Raw genomic sequence first — 20,913 nt, forward strand, 5'->3', positions numbered from 1 at the left:
ACATATCTGGAATTTGACAATAAATAAATAATATCGATTAAGTTCTTCTATCAAACTCTTTTTCCAGGCACTGTAAAATGTGCACGAGCACATTGATCATAATACAATGTGAAAGAGCTCTAAAGGAGCTGCAATGCACACTGCATGTTTATAGCTATTATTCCAATGCTATTAGAGCCAAGTTTGTTATGAAATCAAATTCCTAAGTCTCTTACTAAGGTAGCATAAACTACAACACCCACAATTCCAAGCCAGTGGGGGCAGTACAGAAATGATTTGGCTAGCTGGCAGTGTAACTGGGCAATAATGAAACAAATACACTTGCATGAAATAAGTACACAATGGCCTTGGCAAGTAAGATTTCTTTTTGGCAGAAAATTTCCAATTGTCCCTTTAAACCAGGGACACAAAAATGAATATGTAAAAGCACACTTTAAATCAGCACACTTTAAAAAAATAGATAATTTAGGATCTAGATGAGTTCTCTGTTTCCAAGCTGATCAGAACTGAATCCGTTTGATTCTAAATATGAAGTCTATCTGACATCTGTGGCAATTTGGTCAGATTTGGTTGCTCTTGTGTATATAGTAGTTACCGTATATTATTGTACTGTATTATGGTCAAAAGTATTAAAAGATTCTCTTTAAAAGCATGGTTCTGTGTTTTTACAGGATGTGGGGTGTAAAACAGAAGTCATATAACTGTGAGAGATGTGGGAATGACTTCGTTAGCCGTGCGGCTCTGAGATATCATTTTCATGCTAAACATCTTGGGAAGGTTCACTGTGAAACATGCAGTGCAGAAATTTTATGTGAGGCTTCTTCACGTGACTCAAAGGTAAGATGGAGGATGTTACTATTCACCATGGGCCAATAGGAACAATATAAAGTCAATCAATGAATATTTATTGTTTTTACCCACTTTGAGGAGCATAAGAAAAAGGATGGAATATCATTGATCTGAATTAAGCAGTGAATGAATCAATGAATGAATTAATGGAGGATGTTATACTAGAGTCACCCAAATAATCTCTGTGGCTAGGAATGTACATTTGTGGTCTTTAGTTATATATTTACGTGCTTTATGCCCTTTCCTGAATAGAGCTAGCATAGGTGTAATTGTTCATGAAATAGTTACTCCCTTTCATTTTATGGTAATGTAGTACATATGGAGATACCCTTGTGCTTACTGCAAAAGCTTCAGATGGTACTGAATGAGGTGGCCAAGTGGCTGAGCAAAGCATTTGTGAGTGTACAAATCAGTGGTGGGTTGCCCCCGGTTCGGACTGGTTCGCAAGAATTGGTAATAAAACCGGCGGGAAGCTCCGCCCACTGACCCAGACGTCATCAGAAGTGATCTGCGCATGCACAGAAGCTTCTGTGCATGCACAGAAAAGTGCGTGTGTGGCAGGGGTGGGTTCTACATTTTTTTACTACCTGTTCTGTGGGCGTGGCTTATTTTGTGGGCATGGCTTGATGGTCATGTGACAATTATTTATGATTTAGCAGAGGTACTGGTCTACCAGGCTTTTAACTGCTTGCAAAGCTGTATCTATCTACCCATTTATTTTTGCAGGCACTGGTCTACCCATTTATTTTTGCAGGTACTGATCTACTCATGTATTTTTGCAGGCACCGGTCTACTCATTTGTTTTCTTTTAACACTGATCAGCTGTAGGGCGGCCCTTTGAAGCCCTGCAGCAAGAGTTTAAACAGTTTTTTTCCCTCTAGCCATTAGCTGGGACTCAGGAGGCAGCAATAGATTGGGGGTGGGGCCAAATAAAAGGTAAGAATAACACGGGGGTGGGTGGGTGGGGCGAGGGAGTCAGGGGGGCAGAACCAGTTCGGTGACATCATATCAGCTCGGCGTAACCAGGAGGAACCGGGAGGAACCCACCACTGGTGCGTAGGCACGATACAAACTGGTAATAAAGGTAAGTAGAACCGATCCCTGGTACAAACTGCATGCCATTGAAGTGTAGAATTCTCAGGGTGGAAATGCACCTAGAGTCCCCAACAATGGCCATTTAGCCTTACATTTCCAGTGGAGCATCCACCATGTCCTGAGGCAGCTTGCTGGCTATTATAATTAGGATTTTTTCCCCCTGATGCCCAACTAACATCTGTTTCCTTGTAATTTAGATCCATTTTTAATACTCTTGTCCTTTAGAAAAACTCTGGTTTATTTTCTACAAGGCTCTACATCAGATACTTGAAAACAGCTATGATCTATCCCCACAGTCTTAACCTTTTTCAGACTAAATATACTCAACAACTTTACCTGCTCCTGCCTGTTCCTCAGTTGTTCTCCTCTCCTGACAGCTCTGAGCATACCCACATCTGAAACAGGCCCCAGCTGTTCTTCTTCCCCTTTGACTCCGAAGGCAGCTAGGAAATGTCGGATGGCCCTGGCTCTGCTTCCAATGCAGAGCATCCATCAGAGCCTTCCCCAGACTCCAGGACTGGCCCAAATTCCTCCCCAACCTTCTCATTGTCCAAGTCTGGTAGGCCACAACAGGGAATTTGCCTTCCTGGGGGGAGATTTAAAATGCAAAATGTGTGTCTTAAACATTGTGATGTTCTGATTACAGTGTAGTAAAAGTATATTGTAGAACAGAAAAAAAGACAGAAAAGAACAATCAAAGTGACCAAAGGGCTTTCCTGCAAGATAAGATTACATTTTCAGGGGTTTGGGCAATAAATGGTGGAAGGCATCATAATAAAGTTACATAAAATTATATGCCATATGGAGAAAGCAGATGGAAAATGGAGCTTTCTTCCCTCCTAATGACTAAAGACATTCATGGAAGTTATACGGTGGAAATTTTGGAACAGACTGAAGGACTTATTTCTTCATATTATATGATTCACCTACTCTTTGACCCCAAATAAAGTGATGGAACAATTATGGAGGACTGCAAAGATCAGCAGATCCATGGAACAATTTCAAGGAGTGTAAAGCTTCATAGAGCAACTAGTTATGATAAACATTTCCTGTAACTAGTCCTTGTTGAACAACCGCCTCTGACCATGCACAGATACAACAGTGAGGAAAATATAACTTTGTAACCAATTCTTTATTTACAACTTTCACAGGTCTGTAAAGCAAAGGAAACCTGCAGTTTCACTTATGGACAGATTTGCTTAATGACTGAGCAAGTGGTCCAAATTCTGGTCACTAAATGAGGACTAACTGTAATTCCAATTGATACCTGCTGCCTAGGAGGAGAAAATAATGCCTCTGTGTAAAATTTGCAAGCTTCCCATGAATGTCTAGTTGGCTACTGTAGCAGCAGAATGTTAGCTTCCCATGGTTTTCAATCTACCTCAATAAAATTTAAATTTTTGTTATGCTTTCTTTTTCTCAAGTTATTAATTTCTTTGACCCCTGATCCAGGTGATTCAGTATTAATTCACTCATATAGTGAATTTGTTTAACAGGCTGAACATGAAGTGGTCCTGGTGAACAATCAAAGGATTTGCTGGAATATGATACTGAGAAGGGAAACAAAATTTGTCGCCATGGGAACAGCCACATCTTGCAGAATGTGCTGCAAGCGGTTTGGATCAGTCCATGCCAGGGAACACCATGAGAAACAGAAGCATGGCTTTACAGCCAATAAAAGAGGTGATATTTTTATTTTGAATTTTAGCTCTGAGAGCTTTCACTGCTGAAGGTCTGTGTGATTTCAATTCTAGTTTTTATGTTGCATTTTCCTACAACAAAGTATGCAAATTATGACCTTCCAAAGCCACTATAAAAGTTACCATGAAATTATAATATTTAGTACAACAAGACAAACTATTAAACATATGGTTGTCATGTTTTGTCAGGCCCAAAGACCAAATAAAGCACACACGAGTTTCTTCTTAGCAGTTTCCTTTATTGTTCTTTGCCTATAGACAGAATTTTGCCAAACTAGAGCAAACTATTTGCACCATACTCTTCATAAAAGAAAATTGTTAGAAATGCAGAAAAATTGGGGAGGGCTAAAGAAAAAATGTGTGGCAATATAGGATAAATCATATTGCATCAAATTTTAATGTTAGACTAAACTGCTGAAGTATCTCCAGACATATAATTGAGATTGATTAAGTACATGAGTGGTATTGGGTACTCTGAGAACTTCTAGGATGGAGCTATTTTGATCCTGTTCCTCCCAACCAAACTATCTAATCTTTGCTGTCTTTTGGTCCTCTGGAATGCAGTCCCTCCCTCCTGGAATCCAGACTACATTCCACCACTTGGTTTGATGTATTGGTTATGGACACAACTCTGTACATTGGCTGAGTAACAATGAGCATCAATGAGTGACCATTTTCTCATAAGAACTCTGATGTATCTCCATTTTTTCCCCTTAGAAATCTATGTTAGGGTATTGATGATAGCAGTAAGCTTCAAAGGTATTACTAATTCAATGCAGAATAGCCATGAATCATAATTTAAGAAAACCTGTAATTTGTCATGATTTATATTTTTTTATTATTTTTTTGATACAGCTCAAATGGCCACTAACTTTAAGCCTGCAAGCTTCTTGGAATATACAACACCAATGGAGATAAATACATTTGTGAAAGAAAAACTCAGACCCATTTTGGGTCCTGTAAAGCTAGCCTGTACATCAGACATTGAAGGCATTATTACATTTATCAAAGAAAGTTTTCCATTGCCAATAACTTCCATTATCAAGGTATTTACATTCGCTATGCATTTGTCTTGAGACTGATCATAAAAGTATATTTTCATTCCTATGAAAAAGTTTCTCTTTTTAAATCTGGCATTCCATATTTTACTAATTGCCCACATAATTGGATTAGTAGCTTTGTGTGCAAAATATATACATTAGTTTCTCGTTAGTATCCATTTCATATTTTCTCTCAAGAGTAATGCTTTGCAGTGAGACTGATCTGTTATAGGAGCACTCAATTTACTTAGAGAAATGTATGCATTTGCCCCTTGGCTAGAGATTTTGTGCAGAATATTTTAGTATGATATTATTATCATCTGATGGAATATTTGGATATTCTGTTAATTACCAATCTGTGGCCCTTTCATCAAATTCTATTGCAATAGCTTTATAATAGCTCTTTCAATCTAATGAGATTTGAAGCAAGGACAATCTTGCCTGTGTCAATGTGGCTGTGACTGAAGTGAATATGGGACTGAATAATTCTTTCCTTAACATTCAGATATGATGCCAATCCTGGATATGATTTATTATGACAAAAGTTAAGAATTAGGCAATATCTCATGGGAAGCATGGGAAGCAGTATATACATTCTTGAATAAAATACAGCTTCTGCATCCTTTGAATCACTAGTGCTTTGTGAACTTTTGAGGTCTGTGGTGTCTAATTCAATCAAGTGTTTTAAGGTTTCTTCATACATTATATTCTTCATCTTAATCTCTGTTTAAGGAAAAGAGCATGTGGAATTGATTTGAGCAAATGTGTTCCATTCACATGTATGGCAGTGAGCTATTTATGCATATAGAAGCAAAATGAACGCATGGATGGGCATTATGAAAGACAGCTATATTGTATGTATTATCTGTAAGAAGCAATGCAACTGATAAAGCAGATGATAGCCTTGCAGCCCCAGGCAATTAATTTAATGGATCAATGATGCATGAGATATGCTCTGGAAATATGCCACATTTCATTAAGTAAAGCTATAGTTAATTATCCTGTTCTAAGGTGGTAAAGTCCATGCATAACTAATGCATTTAGCCAACACATAGTGGTAAAATCAAGATTCAAAAGGTGGCAAAAGGCCAGACTGATAGGTACAGGAAGACCTAGACATCTAATACAGATCCAGAATTCAGGAGAATGGGGCTAACAGGATCATGGTCAGATCATTGGATTCAAGGAATTTTCTTTAAGTCCTAACCATAACCCACAAATCCATACTAAAGTAATACTTTAATTAGATTAGACTACTAGCAAGGTTCCACATTTCAAAGAATTCTTCATCAAGGAAAATTGTTAGAAATGCAGAAAAATGGGGGAGGGCTAAAGAAAAAATGTGTGGCAATATAGGATAAATCATATTGCATCAAATTTTAATGTTAGACTAAACTATTGAAGTATCTCCAGACATATAAATTGAGATTGATTAAGTACATGAGTGGTATTGGGTTACACAAGGAAAAACAAATAGTAACTGGTCCCTTTCAAAAAGCAAAGTAAAAAAAATCTGGCTGTTTGAACCAAAATTGTTTTCCAATCTCCATGAGATATTCAGATGCTTCGATAGATGAATGAACAAAGAAATTTATATAAGGAAGATTTATATAATTCAAGATGTTGCTCCAAATTAAAAATTAATCAAGTGTATTCTGAGAGAATATATCTTCTTAATGACAAGAAGGCATATTCCCTCAGAATACAAATATTCTAGCATAACGGATAGAAAATGGTTCATTTCTATAGTATCTTGTTGAATGGGTTAAATTCAGTCCATATTGAAATGTCAATTGAAGAAGTATAAATAATTGCAAACAAAACTTGATAGTCTCTGGATATCCTGGGCTATGACTAGGACAATTGTCAAAAGCAAAAAATAGGCAATAAACCTGTATAGGACTTATTCAGTTAGGGCAGGGGTGTCAAACTCGTGTCATCATTGCAGCATCACGTGTTGTATCACAACTTTTTCCCCCTTCACTAAACCGGGCCTGGGCGTGGCCAGCATGTGACACATCTGGCCTGCGGGCCACAAGTTTGACACACCTGAGTTAGAGTCATTCACATGATTTATAGCAATTTCCTGTAATGCTAGTGAGTAAATCTTTGGCATTACAAGATAGTCTGCATCAGTGGTAGGTTTCAAAATTTTTTACTACCAGTTCTGTGGGCGTAGCTTAGTGGGCGTGGCTTGGTGGGCATGGCAGAGGAAGGATACTGTAAAATCTCCATTCCCACCCCACTCCAGGGGAAGGATACTGTAAAATCTCCATTCCCTCCTCACTCTAGGGGAAGGTTACTACAAAATCCCCATTTCCTCCCGATCAGCTGGAACTCGGGAGGCAGAGAATAGACGGGGGCGTGGCCAGTCTGAACTTTTACTACTGGTTCTCTGAACTACTCAAAATGTCCACTACTGGTTCTTCAGAACTGGTCAGAACCTGCTGAAACACACCTCTGGTCTGCATGATGCACCCTAGTGGTTTGCAATGGTCAAATCTGGATATCTCCAATTCTAAATTGCCCCTTTTAGAATTGACATGAGATAAAGTTCCTTTGTTGGGAATGATAGTAAAGAAAAACCATCCCCTTCATATTTGAGCTCTGCTCTTAGAGTAATCATGTTCTTAAAGGCACTTAGACATATGGCACTAACTACTTTTGTGAAGGTCCAGTAATCCTTTCTATAAGCAGCTTACCGTGATGCATCTGTTTTCTGCTATTAGCCTAAAATACTGCAAATGTGCAGCTGGTATTTCTGTTTTGTTGTTAAAATATTCTAGAGTATGTGGGTTAAAATCAAGTATTAACCATCTTTTTTTGGATAATATTCCACACAACAGGGTGGTTCATATGTAAAAGGAACGGACACCCAAGACTTTTCTGATGTGGACCTAGTTCTTTTTAGCAAAGCTTTTGCCAGTTTAGAAGACTGCCAAACAACAACTCCAGAGGTCCTAGAAGAGTTAGGAAATGCCCTAATAAAATCCTCATGGACAAGCAGGTTTGCAACTTATATTTGTTTCATCTTTTTTGTCTTCTACTTTGATTCTCCCTGCCTTCCCCTAATGTACACTAAAGCTGTTACATTAAAGCATCATTATATCTTTTACTTTCTTCCTCTTTTAAGGTTAGTCATGCAGAAGCAGACAAAGTTTTCCTTGAGGTTCTATTTTATGTGTTATAAAAATAATCATGGTCACTCATTTGACATCATGCCTTGCTCCGACATGTTTGCATCTGTGTTATCAACAGGTAAGATGTGGCTATTATTTGGGAAAGTGGTTCTTCTTCCTCTTACCAAAACATCACTACTGGGAGTTCTACATTAGGATTTAGATTTAGATTGATGCAATATTTCCAGGTGCTCACAATTTGTAAGGTTTGGTTTTGGTTAAGATCTAAAGGTACAGTAGGTCAAAGCAGCATCATTAGTCTTATAGATTGCTTGGTGTTAACAGGTCCAAAAGAGAGCTTTTATCACAAGCTGTACCTTTGCTGTGATGATGATAAGATCCAGCTGTATACCATGGCCTTATTGAAATACCAAGTTGAATTTGTCAAAGCATCAACAGAAACAGTGAAGGATTTCATACGTTTAATGAAGCACTGGTTCAAAACTTCATTTGCTGAACCAACTAAAGAAAATAAGTAAGTTGCTAGCATTTAACGCTCTTGTTTTTTTAAAATTTTCATATTTTTATGTTTCCCAGCTTTATAATGGGAAATACCTTTAACACAGTAGAGATGTGACTCACAGATTTTTACATTTTTTCCATATCTTTTCCAGCTCCATATAATGGTTAATTTGTAAATAAATTAGAAAACATAAAACAAAAGCTCGGTGGCAATGGGGAAATATGAAAAAAGCTCAGCCCACAGCTCTTCCTAGGCAAGGAACAGTTAACAAATTGAAAGTTAAAAACAAAATGTCCTTTTGTTGTTGGTGTTTAGCATTTTTGCTATTAACCATTTCTTGCAATTGAAACTTCTCTGTCTGAATCTCTTTCTGTGCATTTAGGTTTCGCAGGCTTCCCTCTTCCTATACAATTGAACTGATCACCATTTATGTCTGGGAACTGGCTGGAAAGCCCATCTTTTTCAGCTTTGTACAGGGGATGAGAGCTGTCCTAAAGCTTTTGACTCAGTATCGAGAGATATGCATCACATGGCACAGACACTACAGACCAAATTTTACGATTTTTCAGAAAATGTTTTTGAAGCAAAGCAGGTAATTAAGGCTTCCATATATTTGACTGTTCTTCATTTATAGTCCCAGTCTAGCAAAAGGAGGAACGACTGGGCGTGTGATATTATATTCAATGGTTGGCAGTTCAGCGGTTCGAATCCCTAGTGCCGCATAACGGGGTGAGCTCCCATTACTCGTCCCAGTTTCTGCCAACCTAGCAGTTTGAAAGCACATAAAAAATGCAAGTAGAAAAAATAGCGATCACCTTTGGTGGGAAGGTAACAGCATTCCGTGTGCCTTTGGTGTTTAGTCATACTGGCCACATGACCACAGAGACGTCTTCGGACAGTGCTGGCTCTTCAGCTTTGAAACGGAGATGAGCACCACCCCCTAGAGTCAGGAATGAGCACATATGTGCGAGGGGAACCTTTACCTTTACCTATGCATTTGTTAGTATATGGCTGCTGTTTCACTTATGGAGCACAAGTATGCTTGCTCTATATTTCTGGGTTTTGCTCCAGACATATTTTAATAGCCATCTGAAGGATTAAGTTATTGCTGCAGAAGGCAATACTGTACCAAAGCAATAGCACCTGAGAATGAAGAAGATTTGTGAAAGGGATGAGCAGGGACAGTTGGAACTCTAGACTGGATGAGAGGGGATGTATACATGTGTGAACATTAGGAATAGATGGACTCAACCAAGTGTCTTGTCGCATGGCATATTTGAATGCCCAATAAATAAATATCACTTGCCAATATGGGACATTGTCTCTCTCTCTTAGGCCATTTGTGCTGGATCCTGTTAACCCAACCTTCAATGTGTGTGAAAATAGCAATGCTTGGGACGAAATAGCCCACGTGGCCAGACAGAGTCTCCTCAAGCCCCTCTTCAATGGCATAGCAGCAAAGGAGCCTTGGCTTTTTACAAACAACTGGTGAACTCAAGTAGGTCTTTATTACAATCAGCAAGGTCTCCTACTGCTAGGAGAAAGCCACCGTATGAAAATGAAATTTACAGACAAAGAGCCATGGCACATACATATTTTACTTGCAATTTCCTTCCCTTTTCAAGAATAAAATAGGAGGGCAGCTGGTGAATCAGAGGAGCTGACATAAACTATGACATTTTCTTCTACTCCATTCCCCATATCCACAAACAGATGCGCACAGCTTTTGTTTCTGTGACATTCCGCCCCATGTTTCCAAGGTAAACATAGGTTTAGATTTGGTAAGATTAGAAATGGAAATAGGAGAAAATTTAGGTTGAAAGCAACTGACGACATTGAATGCAAATCAATGGGCCTGACTGCTTAGAGATTTCAGAAGACTCATATTTAAATATATGTCTAAAATAAATTCAGATGAACTTCTGTTTTCTGCACCTTTCTATTTTCTTCTGCCTTGCAAGAGGCAGATTAGTTTTCTCTCTGGACCAACTTGCTTCTCTTTTGACATCTTTCACATATCATTACAAATTTAGGCTTCAAGAACACTTGTCTTAACCTGAAACAAATCACAGAATGAAACAAGCCTACAGTAAGTTTTTATGCCCCAGAGAAATAAGCAATCACAGTAAGTCCCTTTTTTCTGTGTTTTACATGTATGCCAGACATTCATTTGCTTTATTTTCTGATAAAGTTTCAGAACACTTTATTTTACAGAATTACTGTCCAAATTCTAATATAAGGATGATCAAACAGAATATGAAATACACAACAGCCATTTTTAATATGATGGTTCCTTCATTTTCCCATTCTTGTAATTCTGTATAGACAATGGATCTTATTTTAATACTAAAATAATTTGCTGTAGCACAAGGATGACAACTGTAGATGAATACTAAAAAAAAGCCCCCAATTTACTTGGTATGCTACTATATAGCATTTTGTGGCAATGTTGTGAATATAAGGTTATTCACAGTAATATAGTAATATACATGACTCTTTTGTGTTATACATAGCCACACTGCATCTGACAATCAAAGTAGGTTGTCTGGACTGTGCTTGATGAACAATTTATTGTGACACAGAAACAGTGAAGAGCTAATCAGCCAAGATTACTGCTAAATCAGAAATCCATGATGAATGAAATGCTAGTAGCGCTGAATAATTTTGCTTGAAGGTCTTAAGTTAGGCAATCTTAAAAGCAGATTAAAATTCAGCTGTTAAATTATCATTGTTTCAAGATAGATGGAAAACACTGTTGCAAGAAATGTGCTTCATGATTCCAAATTACTGTTTTCAATGCCAAAATACATGTGATTTTTTTTGTGTGGTGGTGGTGACAGTCAGTAAAGCTGAGAACACCTGAGAAGTGACTCCAAAGTGTTTTGGACTTTGCATGAGAACAGCATCTCTCTGCTATTTTTGCAGAGCAATTCGTCTTTTTTAAGGCTTCTGTGCAATCCTGAAAACGGATGCATCTGCTTTAGGGAATCCAAATTTGAATTTCTGTACTCCAGATCTGGTAGCTATACACTTCAGTATTATTCTGACTCTTCCAGCATTGATTTGACATTGTGTTGATATAGCAGCCAGTCTTACCATGCTAAGTATTTACAGAATCTGTTTCTGTATGGGAACTTTGAATAAGGTGTGTAGTTATTTCAGTTGTGGTTCAAAGATATTGCCTTCTTTCTCTGATTTGCAGAGGAAAATAAAATAGTCTAGCAAACAATGCAGTTATTCAGAGACAACAAGCTTACATGTTATTTCTCTAATTTATTTAGCAAATTAGACCAAAGTTGGCTTCTTTCAACTACCTGAGTCCCCCCCCCACTTTCTTAGATCAAAAGAAATTGATATAGATTTGCTACAACTAAGTATATTTTAAAATTATCTCATTGGTTTTTTGAGAACATGTCGCTATTTTTAATATGAAAACTTTATTGTTCCCTATTTAAAAAAACTAGTCAATTTACACAATTTTGGTGGTTTTTTTTTTTCATATTGCAAGGATATTACTTCTTTCTCAAATGTCTCCCCAACAAATAAACTCAATTAGTACACCAAAAGCTCTGATCAACAATACTTAACTAAGTGCTTCTTCTTAAAGAATTTAGAAGCCTAAATGTTATTATTACTTAAACAGCTACTACAAAAAGTCCCTCGGTCCATTCTCAGATTGTATTGTCAGTTTTAGGCATTGCCCATCTGATGAAAGAAGGATAAACTTCCTGGGAACTTTAGTTTGATATACAAGGAGTCCTTTTGTACTTGGGATACTTTCTTCTCATCAAGGAAGAAATCTGAGACTTTCAGCTTAGTACATTACACAGTACACTAAGTAAGGTAAACAGTTACTTCTTATTGATCTGAATAACCAAGATGCAGCCATACAATAATCCCATCTCTCAAATGTAGGCTAATGATAGCCACTGAGGGCTAGGCTCATGCGATCATCATTTGAAGAGGTAGTTGCAGAATCGCTATACAGCTGACTCAGTGCCAGGCCAAGGATTTCTTTTTTTTCTTTGTAAAACCGCAACTCTTGCCCAGCTTTCCTTGCTTCTTCAAGCTCTCTAAGTGCCACTTGTAGCTCTTGTGATATAATGCCCGGAATTTCTTGTTCTTTCATGAGCCAGTCCAGTGCCATATGACTTCTCATCCGTTCATCTAAATTGTATTGGGAATAGTAGGAAATCACTTCCTATGACCCACCCGCCCCAAAAAGAAGAGTTAGCAATCAATATAGCAAATGAAACACATCCTAAAATATAGATGTTGGAGAACCAGGTAACATATCCCACCAAAGAAACATGTCATGAACTGCAGTCCTAGTTGTGTAGGAGCTTTAATGTGAGCAATTAAGAGGGCTGTGAGCCAATCTGGTGTAGAGATTAAAGGTACTAGGCTCGAAACTAGGAGACAGTGAATTCTAGTTCTGCCTTAGGCATGAAACTAGGTGGAAGATGTTGGGCCAGTCACACTCTCTCAGCCCTAGGACGAAGGCAATAGCAAACCACTTCTGAAAATATTGCCAAGAATGTCAGCCATATGACACTGTAATGTCAGCTATATGACATAGACCAGACCAAGAAAGAAAATCCACATAGGGCTAAAAATACTTTTATTAAGGTTGGCTATAGTACCAAAATCCTGCATGTCTGCACTTCCTTCACCTGTCAAGTGACATTGCCTTGTAATGTCATACAAGGCAACAGGCTCTGAAGTCACCCAAAGTCATCACTGACTTGAAGGCACACCCAAAAGCCTTAGGTTAATGTACAGTAAGGACTGAATTATTTTCTAATGTCATAAAATTAGACATTGTATTAAAAAGTTCTTAAAGCCTTTTTAATGATTGCTTTCATATTTCCATACCCATTTGCTCACGATCTGCCATTTTGCATGCTTTTTGACTATGTATAAAGTGCATCACCAAATGGTGTGCAGGCATGTGTTGATAAGGGCTGCCATGGTACTTTAAAAATATCCCAATTTACATTTCAGTTTTTTATCTATATACAGTATGATTAGAAACCAGGCTCTCTTCAAGAAGGTTCCTCCTTACCATTTTACCATCAGCAAAAACTGATATTAGCTGTGATTGTTAATTAACATATTAATTACTTACAGTAATAAAAATAAAAAATGTTTATTGGACTGTATGAGATATTTCTCAGCATATATTTAATATGAAATGAATTTTGCTTACTGAATTCTGTTTACTACCAACATAAGCCAGAACTATCTATTATTGAAATCAGAGATTTCTTGTGTTTATTTAATTTTTTAAATGTTTGGTGTTATGTATATATGTTTTACATTGTTTATACGTGTAGATCCTATTCATTGCATCCCAACTCTTGTCCACAATTTCTGATTATACATTTTTACAACATTTTTCTTGGGAGGTCTCTGTCTCTGTATTGTATTTTCAATGATTGCTCTCCTGAGCTGTGATGCCCTGTTCATGCTCCAATATCTTAGATGCAACACTGATTACAATGGCAGTTGGAAAAGCGGTAAATTTAAACTAAACATTTTCTAGCAATGGGACTTGAAAATTGCTAGTCTGTTGAACCAGAACAACCACAATAAATGACTTATAGAAAAGAGGAAGCGCATTGCACAGCAGAACTTCAAGTAGACTTTTCTAAAACAAATGCTGGGAATAACTGACAATTAGTGTTGCATTTTAGAAGGCTACTTCTGATTAAATAAACCAAGGGAAAAGCACTTTAAGAGATTTAAAAATGGAATCAGATAACTGGGAAGATACTTTTGAAAGGGAGATCGGGGCATGGGTGGATATTTTGGAGACCTGGCAGCTTAGGAGGATAGAGATGGGAGAAATCTTCAGTCTGAATGGGGAAGATACAGATGTTGATAGAGATAAAGATCCAAGACAGGAATATGGGAGGCAAGCCAAGAAACGAATAAGAATTGAAGTATTAAAACAGGCGAGAGACGATGGATAGAAGGAAATTATTATAGATATTTTTCTTCTTTTTTTCTAATATAATGATGGCCTGATTAGAAATTTATAGAGGAAGAAATAAGAATACACACCTTTATATATTAGGATTAGTAATAGTGACTGATTTAGGGGGAATATTAGCTGATATAATCTTTCCCCCTCCTTTTTATATAAGAGAATATAAGTAACAATTTGATGAGAAAGACTATGGGGTGAAAGATGGCATTACCATGTACGTTTATAACATCATTGGCATTAAAATGGAATATTGAAATATTGAATAATTATCTTTTAAAAAATCATGTATATCAATTCTAGGATTATATAAATTTGATTAACATAACTATTATTACGATTATCATTATTGATGTTTGTATCGAAATGAATTATACCCAGGGGCCACACTGTTGATGTATTGATATTGATGTATATTTAAAAATAAAAAATCTATTTTTTTAAAAAAAGGCTACTTACTTGCCGAGAACACTTAGTTTCACGCAGGGCCTTAAGGCTTCCATTCCAGTGCAGAAGTTGAAACACGATCATAAGCTCCTAGGGGGAATGGGGTATGGAGGGGAGATAATAAGGAGGATGCATTCAGAAGCTTAGGACTAGAATCTGGTTTCAAGTCATGTTTAGAAAATGTATAGAGTTTTATTAACAACTAGTTATTGGGCAGCATTTTTTAAGTGAAAATATTGCAGGATTTGGTATGCAAGCAATGGATTAGATTCAAAATTACACCTCTGCAAATCACCATAGAAATACTATTATACGTTTTGGTCTAGAGCAGTAGAATTAAGCGCAAGTCTATTTCTCTATTTTTACAATAGGTGGTTTAACTCTACAGACTTCTCCTTTTAAAAGTGGCTTTAGTTCATTGCAAACATCAAATCCTTTTTCTGTTAATGTTGTACTATCACACACATTTATTGAATGTGCATCCACTGAAAGAAATAGCTTTTGGGATGCTACACTATTTTATTGCCTTTTTACTATAATAAATTAAATAAATTATTATGTAAATAAATATTATGAAAATATTGTGATAGAACCATGAGTGTTGCAGTTGGATTGCTAAGGGCCTTACACAAAAGGAAATATTTTCAATGGTCCACTCTGCAAAATTTTGTCATTTATTCCAGTAAAACACAGTCTTCCCTTGATCTGGATATTCTACTCTTAGCAACAGGAACCCAAGAAAATAGAAACCAAGAGCAAAACTGTAAGAGCTAGATTTTTAAAGGAAGTTTGTTCATTGGACAGAAATGGTTAGAGAGATGGAACATCAAACAACAACAAAACAAAACAGTACATATAAAAACCATCCTGTATTTCTTGACAATTCTGGACAAATGAATCACACAAAGGCCACCACAAATACCTGAAATTCTAGCATTGTTTTCCCCATGTTCGATTCTAGCATATAGTGATATGCTCCAATACTTGTGCTTGGATCATCTGCATCATTTAAAGTACCCTTGAAAGGAGAAAGAGACAAATTAAAACTGAATTATGAAAGCTCATTTTAAGCAAAGAAAAAATGTATTCAGTTTTTACACCTCATGTAGGCATGAATCTTTTCCAACAAAAGCAATGAGATACCTTTTATGTAAAGTATACACGTTATATAAAAACTAGTTTAAGCCTTAAAGTCCTTGACTTACATTCATTTAGTGACTGTTCAAAGTTACAATGGCACTGAAAAAAGTGACATGACTGGTTTTCACACCTCTGACCGTAGCAGCATCCCCATGGTCATGTGATCAAAATTCAAGCACTTGGTAACTGGCATGTATTTATGACAGTTGCACTGGCCAAGGGTCATGTGATCGCCATTTATAACCTTCTCAGATAGCTTCTAACAAGCCAGATTTGCTTAATAACTGCAGTGATTTCGTTAATCATGATGGAAAAAAGGTGATAAAATAGGGCACAATTCACCTAACAATTGTCTTACATAGCAACAGAAATTTTGTACTCAATTGTGGTTGTAAATCAAAGCTTACCTTACTTTCTTAGCATTTATCCACATCTTCCTTTCTTATTTAAAAAAGAGCAATTACAAGAATTTTCCTGTTAGAAGTTGTGGTCTGATATAAGCTAGTTGTGGTAGATCTGATTTTCAATTTCTCCTGACAGCAGCAGATTTTTAAGCAAATATTTTCCATAAATGAGAGAATCTAACTGGTCTCTTCAAGGCCAACTTACCTAGCTACCATATTACTTACTTATTTAGTACTGTGTTTCCCAAAAAATAAAACCATGTCTTATATTTTTTTGAACCCTGAAATAAGCGCTTGGCCTTATTGCCATGCGCTCAAAAGTCCGATTGGGCTTGTTATCAGGAGATGTCTTATTTTGGGGGAAACAGGATTCATGCAACTTACTGACTGGAATTGTTATAGTAACTCAGAGAATAATAATGTAACAGATCAGAGGTGTTTGCAGGAAGAGTCAAAAAAGTCAAGATGGAGGCTGGGATCACACATTGAAAGCACAGCCCTTTTCACATGTAAAGGATGGAGTGTGTGAATGTGTGTTCACAAGCACTGTATTGACCATGCCCCGGAAGAGGGTCTAGATGAGAAATGGAATTGCATTTATGTGCATTTCTCTCTCCCTCCCTTGTACACAAAAACCTGGTGGGAAAAAGCTGCATGTTTGCAGAAGGGATAATACCTCCTGAAACCTTCCTTTGCTCTCTCTCTCTCTGCCTTTCTCTTTCTTCTTCCCTTTTTATGAGGGCTTTAAAGTTCAACTCAAAACTATTGTTGTAACAGACTTGTGGAGTTTGTCAAATTGCTTGAATCAAAACTTTATACCTAGTGCTATTGTTATCCATTCTGTGGCAACCATCTAAGATGAAATACTTGTGATTTTATTTCCTTTTTAACAATCTTTCTGGAGAAGCTGTGCAAAGCTGAACAGAGCATTGTCCACAAAATGGTTTCTGCACTGGAACTATTAGCAGATTTATAGCTTTGGAAATGCAAGAACATGAGCATGGGGTTGCTACAATATTTATGCTGGCTTTTAAATATCCCTGAGGACCACTGCTTAGAACTCTGGGATTTTAAGCTTTTACCTTAGAAAATTCCCAATGAAAAAGATACATATTGCCTGAAATGAATTTTCTTTAGAAAGTCACATGTAAATTAATAATGGCTTAGTTTCCCCAAATGTATACCATTGTTCTCAAAAATAGAACCGGATGCTTAAAAGCCTTTTTCAGAACTTGTAAAGAGGTTTGAAAAGAAAAAATTCTTTCACTTGCAGACCTCCTCTACTTTATAAATTCACCATAATATTAAACACTTTCTCCATCTACCTAGAGTCATACAAGCAAAATGTTTAGTAGAGGAGGAAGAGAGTTAATTATTTTACCAGAGGTCACCCCTTTCCAAGTAATTCCAGTCCACTGTTCCTTTCCTATCAGCAGTTTCTTCCATAGTGAGGGAAAGATTTCATTATGTTTGTTGGAGTAATATATTCAGCAGAGGTCAGCATATTTATTTTCTTCCTATAACTTTTGTTGCATTATTGATTAGATTATCCACAAGCTTTTACTGAAATAGATTTCTGTCCCTACTACCAATAACTGTAAGATATAATATGGCTCCAGTAAGATTATCTTTACCTGTCAATCCCAAATTCATTAGATATACTTCCATCATGATGATGGGGATGGAGCAGGGATGAATTCATTGTCTCTCCTTCTGTTATTTTATCTGTGAATCATAGAAGTTGGCAGGAACCAAGTGTGTCTATTGGCTCTATAACTAAAATGAGAAACTTTTTCTTATGTTGTGTTTGAATTGCACTAAATATTGCACTCCCTCCTTCCATATGAATTTCTGAAGCTAATACAAGGCATTCTAAAACCTCACATCACCTACTCTTGTTATATGTATAGGCTTTTATATATACATAGTTAATTGTCCTTTAGAAATATTTGGATCACCAAAACCAAATTATATATTTCTCTTCTAATGTTTACTTGTGCAGCAATCTTTAGCTGGCATATAGAAAAGTTATAGGGGTATCCAACTGAGTTTTAGAACTGTTCATAGTCTTATTTCAAGGGAAGGAATGGATTTAATGTTTAATAAATCCATAATATAAAGAATATATTTTTAAAAATAGCTATATTATAACTTGCACTTACTTGATGTTTTTATATCTTTATAACTAGGAAACATATACAATGCCTGTTCAAGAAGAGAATAATGATTATTTAAAAAATTATCTATTAGTAAATGCAGAAACTTCCATGATGGGACACAGTAGCTGATGACAACATACAGTAACTGTAAACCCAGACATGAACAAATATGGAGGTAACTCCAAATGCAGATGTTAACATCTGATTCTGTTTCTGTTTCTTGCCAACTTATTTCCTTGCCAGAGGCAGTGAAATAATAAAGAAGAAAGGACAGAAATATAGGAAAACGAATAAAAGGGCTCAGATAATTCATACTTCTGTTTTAGCCTTTGGGCCATTACTGACTTTCCTTATATTTTATAACTCATTTCAAGAAAGTATCTATTCTCTGAGGGAATGGCAGGATATAAGTAGACATTTTTAAGCATTTGTCTTAATAACATTAAAATTAATTGATACACTAAGTATGCATGAGTGACTATTGAGTGTACATATTTTTTCTTTCATTGCTTCAATGACCTAGTGATTGGTAAAACAATATTTCTAATTCAGGTTTATGCTTGGATTATATCCAATGTTCTACTTTTTATTGAAAAGAAAATACAATTTCTGTATTGAAACTGGATAATCAAGGCACTGATGTGACTCAGAGCAGATCTGGTCAACTTCCTGAGTCCTATTTTTGATGAGTGCTCTACACAGCATGAGTGAGTGGCTGTTAGCTCCAGTAAAATGTGGAAATTATGTGGAAATTATGTCCAACATGTCTCCTATCTAAGTCTCTTTAGAGTTCAGCTTTTCAGAGTCAAATCAAATCAAAACTTTTATTTAGGTTTTGGTGCCTATTTTACTTTTTATCTTTACAGCTTTATTTCAAAATGAGTAATGTTGGTAGGAGCCCTGGTAGCACAGTGGTTAGAATGCAGTATATTTTTTTTTAATTTATTTTTTTATGCCGCCCTTCTCCGGAGACTCAGGGCGGCTTACAATGTGTTAAGCAATAGCCTTCATACTTTTGTATATTTTTATACAAAGTCAGCTAATTGCCCCCACAAACCGGGTCCTCATTTTACCGATCTTAGAAAGGATGGAAGGCTGAGTCGACCTTGAGCCTGGCGAGAACTCGCAGTAATTGCAGGCAGCTGAATGTTAAATGTTGCCTTAGTAGGAGGCATTAGCCTCCTACGCCACTCAGGCTCCTATTACAATATTACAGGCTAACTCTGCCCACAGCCTGGAGTTTGATCCTGATGGGTCAAAGTTGACTCAGTGTTCCATTCTTCTGAGAATCTGTAAAATGAGGACCCGGATTGTCGGGAGGGAATATGTTCACATTGTAAAGTGCCCAGAGAGTGTAGTAAGGACTACAGGGTGATCTATGAGTCTAAGTGCTATTGATATTGTTGTTGGGATATGTCAGAAGGCTAAATCAGAGCACACATGCAGTTTTTGCCTCTTTTTTAAATCACTTTGATTTTGTCAGTCTATATCTCATCACAAACAAAATGTAATTGATGGTGTAACTGGTGAAAATACAGAATCAGTGTCTTAAATCTGAACACCTATTTTCTCACTTGCAATCAAACAAAAATGTTCAACTCTACATCCCACTGACATCACCATATCATCCCCATCTTCCTGTCTCTATTGGAGACAGTACAGTTTTAAAGCCTAAACTGCAGCTCTGATTTTTTTTTAAAAAAAACCTTCTTATTTCTGGCATATGTAACATCAGTGCTTGTAATTTCTATTACTCAACAATATGCTGGAAAAACCTGATACGTTCTCCTTAAGAAACAAAACAGATTATGGATTTTTAAAATGTAGCCTTGACTTGTATGTAGTGAGGGAAAGGGTGTTTGGGTCAAAAAGGGGACATTCGTCATAGTGGCCAAAATGTTTCAATCGAGATCCTCTCATTCTGCCCTTACATGAATAGCAAAAGCAATAGCATTTAGATTTATATACCACTTCATAGTGCTTTACAGTGCCCTCTAAGCAGTTTACAGAGTCAGCATATTGTCCCCAACAATCTGGGTCCTCATTTTACCAAGTTCAGAAGGATAGAAGGCTGAGTCAACCTTGAGCCTGGTGAGATTTGATCTGCCAAACTGCTTGTAATTTTATCATAAATACAGTACATAGGAATACAGCACACAAAATGATGGCTAATACTTACACTGGTGGAAGACACAGCTTCCTGGACACTCTCCATAATGAATTCCTTTGTGATCCTGCGACAAGGCAACTCATTGAACAGAGAATTGATAAGAGCCACTTTTGCAGCATCTCGTCGTGCTTCTGCCCTACTCAGGGAACACTAAAATACAAATAAATGTAAGAACTGGGACAACATATTTCCCATCTTTATATAAGATGAGGTTGTCCTTATTGTACTTAACACCAAAGAGAAGAATACTTGATAACCTGAAATCTTAAAAAGAAATC

At 36.7% G+C, this 20,913-nt stretch overlaps 2 protein-coding genes across 2 annotated transcripts in view; one reads left to right on the forward strand and one right to left on the reverse strand.

The window, feature by feature from the left end:
- Positions 1 to 672: 672 nt before the first annotated feature.
- LOC148115097 (2'-5'-oligoadenylate synthase 1-like) lies at positions 673 to 12,925 on the forward strand. The gene is made up of 8 exons (XM_087885917.1): positions 673 to 837; positions 3,441 to 3,627; positions 4,500 to 4,690; positions 7,531 to 7,691; positions 7,818 to 7,923; positions 8,033 to 8,051; positions 8,149 to 8,338; positions 9,662 to 12,925. Exons 1-8 carry the CDS (start codon positions 673 to 675, stop codon positions 9,816 to 9,818), a joined length of 1,176 nt encoding a protein of 391 aa, XP_087742043.1. The 3' UTR covers positions 9,819 to 12,925.
- Positions 9,816 to 20,913, reverse strand: part of LIX1 (limb and CNS expressed 1) — a 42,473-nt gene continuing 31,375 nt past the window's right edge. Inside the window, exons 3-6 of the mRNA XM_034440729.2 lie at positions 20,645 to 20,785; positions 15,685 to 15,780; positions 14,775 to 14,852; positions 9,816 to 12,527 (exon numbers count right to left, since the gene is read on the reverse strand). Coding sequence (XP_034296620.2) covers positions 12,243 to 12,527; positions 14,775 to 14,852; positions 15,685 to 15,780; positions 20,645 to 20,785 — 600 coding nt within the window. The 3' untranslated portion in view covers positions 9,816 to 12,242. The remainder of the gene's footprint in view (positions 12,528 to 14,774; positions 14,853 to 15,684; positions 15,781 to 20,644; positions 20,786 to 20,913) is intronic.

Source organism: Pantherophis guttatus, chromosome 2 (genome assembly GCF_059756535.1).
Source record: "Pantherophis guttatus breed Tessera chromosome 2, ASM5975653v1, whole genome shotgun sequence".
NCBI classification, from domain to species: domain Eukaryota; kingdom Metazoa; phylum Chordata; class Lepidosauria; order Squamata; family Colubridae; genus Pantherophis; species Pantherophis guttatus.